We start from the raw sequence: 8897 nt of genomic DNA on the forward strand, positions 1-8897 counted from the left end.
TTATGCTATATTTGAAACAAAAGGCCGATTGAGAAAGGTGCAAGTGTAGTACTAGAGAGTAGTTGTCATTATGGTGTTCGACAATTCAAAAGAGAAATAAAAAAGAACACATTTCACTATATGTTTGAAAGAGAATCCGAAAGAAATTGCTATAAAAAAATGAGTTTAAGTTTTTTATATACTCATAGTGTAAAAAATATATAGAATAAGACATGTTTAAGATAAGTATAAGTCATTTTTGGAATAGAGATGTTGAAAAGCTAGTAGTATCTCAAAAGGAAATGTTCATTATTTGTTTGAATTTTTTTTTTTTTGAAATATTACTTTTACACTTACTTATTATTTAGTAAATTATTTAATCTTATATTTAATGGAGTCAAACTAACCATTATTTAACTAGATATTGGGACAACACCTATATATACTTAGTACTTTGCTGAATTAAGGGTTCCGACTCTCCTTTTTATTTTTCTTCCTTGAAAGCTGAATTTCTTTCTTGAATGTTTTGCTAGTTCTGTTCTCAATTTATAATCGGACAAACTTATTGAATCCTGAGAAATACACCTAATTTTATTCTTCACTATGTGGCTGAAATATCCTCAAGGACAACGTCCTTGACACGCCTCAAGCTTTGCTATATATTCCTATTCTCTATAATTAATTTTTCCAAACAGAGATTAATTAGTAAAGATAGTAATCAATATGCTATATAATTTAAACTACACTATAACGTAAAAAGGAATTAAAACTAGTAATACATATATCTTTAAATCCAAGAAATGTTGCTTTATCAAGGAGACACGAAAGGATAGCTTATCCCAAGTGTAATTCCCGCTTCATGGACTCCTCTTGGGTAGAAATATTCCAAATTCTTTCAGCCCATTTTGGCGTAAGTTATGTGAAAGATTGGTTACATCGAAGGAGGAGGTAGAAATGACACTAGGTAGCCATTCTAAAGGATTACTATTAAGGAATTAGTCAGCGCATCCTGAATTTTAATTTTTCAGTTTTAAATTTTTCTGGACAAAAATATCTTGAATTTAAGATTTTTAGTTTAATATTTCGGGATAAAATAAGTACTGACTAATTTCTAAATAGCGTCCACTAAAATGGTTATATGTGCACTTGCCCTGAAGGAGACACAAATGGGCCACGAGATCCATTAATTTGGAACCTAGTCCAGGGCCCACCTAAAGCCCATCTCCCATACACCAGGGTAAAATTCAAAAATAGCCAGATTTACATGTGGTAATTGAAAAATAGCCACAGTTTCAAAAGTAATCGAAATTTAGTCACTTTTCATGTAAAGATAAATCTGGAAAAAAAAATACTGTTCTAAATCCGAAAAATATTCCAACATAATATACTGGAGTCCGAATTTTTTACATGTGAACTTTCAGCATAATATACTGGTCCAGTATAATATGGTGGAGTTCCAGCATAATATGCTGAAAGTTCATACTCAGGTGCACTAATCTCCAGTATATTATGTTGGAACTTTTCATGTTACAGCAAAATAGTGGTTATTTTTGAATGACTTTACAAACGTTGACTATTTTTTAATTACCGGTACGAAAACTTGCTATTTTTACTCGGTCAAAAGAATACATTCGGATTCTATAAACCACTTTGCCGCGTAGTCTGCAACTCTTCCCACCCAAAGGCCAAAAACCTCAGCTTTACCCTTCGTTTGTTTATTCCCCCCCCCCCTCTTCCATAACCACTTTGCCGCGAAGGAAGAGGAATAACTTTTAAATCATACTTATATTCAAGAGCTGTTGTGGACTGATCGATCAGCCATGAGTTTCCTTTTCGGCAAGAGAAAAACTCCCGCAGGTTCGTAGTTCTCTTAATTATTAATCAAATTTGATATCTTTTCGGTAATTTCAATTTATTTATCGCGTGAATTTTATTTGTTACTGTCTAACTTTGATGATGTACTGTGAATTGTGATTACCTGTGTTAACTAACTCGAGATCACCTCAAAATTTATAAATATGGTTAGGATTGATATATACACTTGTAATTGCACATTCTGTTTCTTTTGGCTTATTAGGTTTAGTTAAAAAGGAAATGAGGAACAATTACTGAATAAAACATTCAGCTAATGGTTCAGTATCAGGATAATGAAATAAGATACATTATTTGGCATTTGCTAATTGATGAGGTTGAAAAAATTAAGGCTCCTTTAATACAAGTATAGAATTATCCCACTAAATCATCTCTTTTTAGCATAAAGTTTGAATTTTTCACCAGTTTAAGACTGTAAGTACTGAATGACTCGTTACATGGACGTGTCGTTGGTGTTCCTGCTTGTATAATAGTGAAAGCTTCACACCTTCAACATGCCTAAATAGCAATTGTAATCCTACATTGTGTGTCAGGCATTTGCATATTGATAAATCATTATCTTGTTGTTTTTCTGGGTTGTGAACAAATCTTATTAGTTCAGTTAACTTGGAAAAGTTTTTAATAATTATTGTTGTTGTTGTTGTTGTTGTTGTAACTTGTTGTTCATGCTGCCTTTTTCTTCCAAGCATTAATTTTTGCTAAGATAACTTTGTCCCTCTAATACAACTTGGCTTTATAGTTCTATCGTTTACAGCATCTCTTTTGGATTTTACTTCCTAATGCTTCTAATTGTAGCTTTGCTACGTGGCACGATAGGTGATATTTTAACCCTCTCCTTCTGTAGATTTTCATGTTCTGTCTTTAATTCAGAGATCCTGCGTGAGAACAAGCGAATGCTTGATAAATCCATCAGAAACATAGAGAGGGAGAGACAGGGGTTACAGACACAAGAGAAGAAACTTATTGCAGAAATAAAGAAAAGTGCAAAGCAAGGGCAGATGGTAGGTCTTAATAGTAACATCCATTATCTATCTTTTCTCCTTTTTTATTTCAATAAATTGTATGCATGCAGATGCATCTATTTGTTGAAGATGCATATTATTCTATTGATGATTGATTCTAGCTCACAGCTTCATTTTTATTATTGTAGCTTCTTGAAGTAGCTGTAGTATGTTAACTGTTCATTTAATATTAAGAGATGCCACCAAGACATGGTTATTAGACAATACAAAGAAAATTACAAGAAATAGTGTGGTCTTTGGGGTTTGGTTCGAGCTTTGAGTCAAACTGTGGACAAAAGATCTAGAAAACATACTACTACTAGATTTTAAGTTTATAAACTCAAACAGATAAATGTATTAATACACAGTCACTGCATCTACTGTGAGCTGCTGAAAAAGTGGCAACTATTTTATCACTTCTGCTTCTTGAGATCAAGTAATGAATAATGCTGAAGATAGTACAAGTATGCAACAAGGAATAATTGGACTTAATCCTGTGTGATTTGAAGTTCTTTTAATGCTAGGGTGCTGTAAAAGTGATGGCGAAAGATCTTATAAGGAGAGGCATCAGATTGAAAAATTTTACAAGCTTAAATCCCAACTTCAAGGTGTCTCCCTCAGAATTCAGGTACTTATGAAATTTGTACTTCTTATTGGTTAGTTCTTCAAAAATTTTGCTGTTCATGAGAATAAGCACCTTGTTATATGTGGATTGTTTGTACCAAAAGCTTACTACTTTATAAAACAGTATTCCTTGATTTCATTCCTGAACAGTCCCTTCAGTAACTTCTGCAATTTTGACAACTAGTTTTTGACTCTACTTCAGGGAAATTGTGTAAAGTCTCCCCACCAGTTCAATTTTATGGAAATTCTGTTGAAGGAGTACTTAGTACTACTATTAAATATTTGGACATTTTAATGCTATTTTGCTGGAAGTTCATGAACTTGTCTGTTTGCATGCCCAAGTACCAAGTACTGGTTGCCGCTCTAAACTAAAATCATTTACACATTCTATAACAAAATTTCAACAAGATGGTTCTCCCCCCCCCCCCAAACCAAAAGGGAGAAGCATTTTCTTTTGGGGGGGGGGGGGTTGATTTTTCCCCATACTAAATAATGAGTTTCTTCAATGCTCTAGATTCTTGTATCCTTCAAATGGAGTGGCAAAGCTATTTCTATGTGATGATTGGTTAATATTTCTTGATGGACTCTTTTACAATTGCAAATATTGTTGTCTTGAAAATATGTCCTTGTTAAGAAAGTAACCCTTTGTCTTTATCATGAATACCAGACTCTGAAATCCACACAAGCCATGGGGGAAGCAATGAAAGGTGTTACAAAGGCAATGGGACAGATGAACTTACCAGCACTGCAGAGGATAATGCAAGAATTTCAGAGGCAAAATGAGAAGATGGAAATGGTGAGCGAGGTAATGGGAGATGCAATTGATGATGCTTTGGAAGGAGATGAGGAAGAAGAAACAGAAGAGTTGGTGAATTATGGATCGCTCGTCTTTTCTGATGCTAATTTGTTCGTTGTCCTCGAATTGATACATTCTAAATGCTCCTTCTTCCACTGTGGCTGCTCCAGCAGCAAAGAACAAGGTTGCGCAAGCTGAGGCAACTGGAAATGATGACAGTGGGATAGACAGTGACCTTCAGGCAAGGTTAGACAATTTGAGAAGGATGTAAGTTGTTAACTTGTATAATGATCTGGAAACTCTTTTATTGGCCTTGTAACTTTTCGAAATTTAGAGCTAGGAATTTTTTAGTCAGCCGCCTAGCTAGATGACAACTTACTCCATTTACAAGCCATTGGGAAGGAATGCTGGCTTTGCTAACTTCGAAAATAACAATTTATTAGGAAGTCCCTAAGGCATGACATTGGACGGCATTCTATTACCTTGACATATTACGAAACTCATGTAGTTGCTTCCCATATTGGGGGAAAATATTATTCGCTCCGTTTCAAATTTAGATGACACACTTTTCTTATTAGTCCGTTCTAAAAAAAAATGATCATTTCTATATTTAAAAAAAAATTAACTTTAAACTTTTCATTCTACTTAGTTACTTTTAATAAGAAGTTTTTATAGTCACACAAGTATAATATCCCACTAAGCTTTTGCCCCTTAAGCTTTTACATCACATGTTTCAAAAATCTTCCCTTTTTTTTAAATTTTGTGTCAATCAAACTACATCATCTAAAATAAAACGGAGGGAGTAACTAATAATAAGAATGATGGCACCGGAAATGATATTAATTAATTCCATAATAGTATAGACCTGGCCTGAAAAAGGAACTGCCTTTAATTAAACTAGCAATCCTTCTGGAGAATTATCCTCTTGCATTGTGAAAATATTCCGGCGAAGCACCAGCGGCTCCACCGGCGAACGACAAAGGGGGCAATCCAAGTGAGAATAAAGCCACATATCAATACACGAAACATGAAAAGAGTGCATACATCTCGGTAGCTCTCTCACTTCTTCTCCTTCTTCAAATGCTGACAAACAAACCGCACATTCTTGATCATTATTAATATTATTATCTCCTCCTTTTTTGTACCTAAAGCTTGACAATAAGCTCAGATCAGAAATTCGGCTGGAATTAGTTTGTTCAAGTGACGACTGATTATTATTATTATCAGCAGCTCCTCCCATATTATTCCGGCGGTTGTTTTCATGACTGCGCCACCGCATGAGGAGGAGGTTGTAGATGCCGAGCAAAACGGCGGTGGTTCCGACTATGGCGAGGCCGTAATATAATATGTGCAAGTTTGGTTTTTGTGGAGAATTATTTGGTGAAGATATTGGAGCTTCTGGCATCGCCTTTTTGTTTGCTAAAACATACATTCAAAAGGGGTTACGTTGGTTTAATTAAAGTAAAGACGACTTTGTTTTGTATTACCTAATTAATTATTTTTCGTAATTACCTATGTTACTACTGCATTATTTATTATTATTGTAGTGAAAGGAATTCTATTAATGTTTTATCCATCTTGATAATTTTATATTATGAGAACGTAAGTTCACATATTATAAATTGGAATACGACGTGGTATATATATATATATATGTAAAATATTGCACGAGTATAGTTGGTAAAAGACGAACTTTATTCTGAATAAAGTAAGAAAAAGAAAAGATGAAATACAGTCAAACCTCTCTATAACTGTTTTGCTTGTTCCAAAATTTTTTGGCTGCTTGCTATAGTAAGTGTTGTCATATAGGACATACATTATAACATAATATAATATTCGGTTCCGAGAAAAACTCAATTTTTTATAGTAAATATCTATTATATAGGGATGTTATAGAGAGGTCATGTAAAATAAAACACAACTATATATAGAGGCCACTGAGGCCAGCGGCACTAGATTGTCTTTTTTTCTATTTTCTTTCCAAGTTTAATTTTTATTTACTGATGACAATAGAGTTTTACAAAATTAAATCTGTAGCCGATTACATGAAAGTGTCTACTGTGTTGACGCGAAAAAAGATTGTAGGTAAAAACTTTCAATGTTTTATATCTCACTTATAAATTTGGTACCTTATTAGTTTCGTTACAAAATAATTACCCCTAATCAAATTACGAAACATGAAAATTTACTACTCCTAATTATTCTGAGAAAGAATGCTATGCCAAGCATATCAAGATCCTAAAAGAAATAGAAAAAGAATCCTCTTAGCTGTCCGTTTCATAAATAAAGAATGATTACAGTGGGGAAATAATAGTAGTAACTAATTACACATGAACTAAAGCTATAAATTTTGAAAAAATGACATTGTATAGTCGCTGTAAAAATAATAGTCGAAAAAATATATAAAATTTGTATATTTTTGTATGTATATACATTCTGAATGTTATATACAAATTTTATACACTTTTCGACTACCAGATATAAATAGTTTATGGTGCATGCTTAAAGAGATAATATACCCCTACAATTTTAGGCACAGAATTTAATAGTAATATTAGGTATTTAAAACCTTTCCATATTTTACATGTCTCTATTTTGTGTTTACCTTTTTTTTACTAAAATTTATTACCCCTAAACAAATTAACAAAGTTGAAATTTTACTATTCTCCTAATCGTTAGGGAAAAGCATTAGCAAAACAAGTTAATTAAAGAAATAGTTTCCCAGTTAGTATTGAATTGTACTAAACCAAGAACAGACTTTCTCTATAAATTTTCTTCGTTTATACCTAAATAACACCGTCGAGTTTTCAGACTTTCTCTTCCCTCTCAACTCAATTCGATGGCTTTCTCTTCTTTTTCTTCTTTTTATATAATTTTCGAAATATTAACTCGAACTAATTTCTTAAAAACATTAGACACATGCAAAACAGTAAATAAAGAGTGGCATAATTTAGTTTACGAATCAAATTTGTTTTGTGAAAAAAGCAAAACTATTTCAGGTTTTTTTGTTTAATCTTTATCAAAAACCAAGTACGTTACCGAGTTCGTATCATTAAATGGATGTTCAGTTAAAACTCCATTATATCTTCCACATATTGATGTTAGGCCAAAATGCTATACTTTTAGCACATTACTCGCCTTATATTTTGTTGGTTTAGTGATTTATTGTGCGACATTTGAACTAAATTGTGTTGTTTTATGTGTAGGAGCATCGGAAGACAAAGACGAGTGAAGGTTACACAAAAAAAGGACAAAAACGCAAGAAAAGAGCCAAAAGCATCAAGTACCCAAATCGTGCTACAGACCAGGCTTCGCGAGATCTATAGCCAGGTTGACCGTGTTATAGACCAGGTTTCGCGAGGTCTATAGCCAGGTCGACCGCGCTATAGACCAGGCTTCGCGAGACCTATAACCAGGTTGACCGCGCTATAAACCAGGCTTCGCAAGGTCTGTAGTCTGGTCGACCGCGCTATAGACCAGGCTTCGCGAGGTCTATAGCCAAGTCGACCGCACTACAGACCAGGCTTCGCGAGATCTATAGCACGGTAATTAAAAGTCGCGGATTAAAAGACCCAGACCCGAATTTGGACTCTAGGACTTGAACCCTAGCCTATAAATACTCCTTAAACAAGGAGAACCGTTTTTTAGGGTCAGACTCCACCAAGGAGGACGTTTTTGGAGATGGATTCAGCCTAAGGATGCAAGAACACGCTAGGAGCAAGAAGGCGAATTCTTCTATGAGTTTTTCACTTCCTTCTTCCGATTTTCATTATTGGTTATGAATTCTAGTATTGTAATTTTGCATACTATTATGAATAGCTAATTTGTTATCTAGAGTTTTGATAGAACCTTTTGTAGGATAAATTCTTGTTATGTTTTTATATAATTGAGCCGTTGGATTCCTCAACTTATTCAACTACGTATTTATTGTTGTTGATTGAATGACCATCAATTAACTGTGCATATTTAGTGTGTATATTGCTCGAGAGAGAGTACGCATTTAGGTAGTTGTTGAACAACATCACTCCTAACGTATGTGAGAGATCAATACGGAGGGTTTAAATGTGGGATTAGAGATAACGAAACCTTGGTGCGATCGTAGTGAGCAGTGAATTAGTGCCAGCTAGCGTAGTTCGAGAGAATACGTCTAGTAAATTGTGGTAGTTGCTCGAGAGAGAGCTACGACACTCAAAGTACTCACGATCGGTAGAGAATACTTAGGCGAAATTATAGAAGGCGTAGCGGGAACGATTCCGACAATCGGGGAAATCGTAACTCTAGACCTCCTTAGGCCTGTCTCCAATTTCATCCTTGTTAGTTGATAATTTTATTGCTTTATAACATTTGCTAGTTAATTAGTAGAAATAAAAATTAAATCTTTATAACTAGGAAATTGTTTGGACTTGTGTTTCTTAGCAATATTGAACAACTGTAGCTAAGCCTTAGTTCTATGTGGGATTCTACTCCGGACTTGTAAACCGGATTATATTTTCAACGACCGCTTAGTCCTTTTTATAAGGAATAGTTGGGCATGATCAAATATATAAACCCCGAAAATATTTTCAAGAACGACTTTGATATGAAGATTGAGGCATCTTCAAAGCAAGGGATTGTGTTGTGTTAGA

General features: G+C 34.1%; 1 protein-coding gene and 1 pseudogene across 1 annotated transcript; one reads left to right on the forward strand and one right to left on the reverse strand.

Moving 5' to 3' along the window:
- The first annotated feature begins 1732 nt into the window (after positions 1 to 1732).
- Positions 1733 to 4846, forward strand: LOC107771472 (vacuolar protein sorting-associated protein 2 homolog 1-like; annotated as a pseudogene).
- A 318-nt stretch (positions 4847 to 5164) lies between these two features.
- LOC107771476 (RING-H2 finger protein ATL52-like) lies at positions 5165 to 5677 on the reverse strand. The gene has a single exon (XM_016590839.1). The coding sequence runs from the start codon at positions 5675 to 5677 to the stop codon at positions 5165 to 5167; it is 513 nt and encodes a 170-aa protein (XP_016446325.1).
- Between the last annotated feature and the right edge of the window lie 3220 nt (positions 5678 to 8897).

This window comes from Nicotiana tabacum, chromosome 2 (genome assembly GCF_000715075.1).
Source record: "Nicotiana tabacum cultivar K326 chromosome 2, ASM71507v2, whole genome shotgun sequence".
NCBI lineage: Eukaryota > Viridiplantae > Streptophyta > Magnoliopsida > Solanales > Solanaceae > Nicotiana > Nicotiana tabacum.

What these genes read in the sequence shown, in the direction of transcription:
- LOC107771476 (XM_016590839.1), bottom strand. Translation starts at nt 5,677, where the DNA reads ATGCCAGAAGCTCCAATATCTTCACCAAATAATTCTCCACAAAAACCA.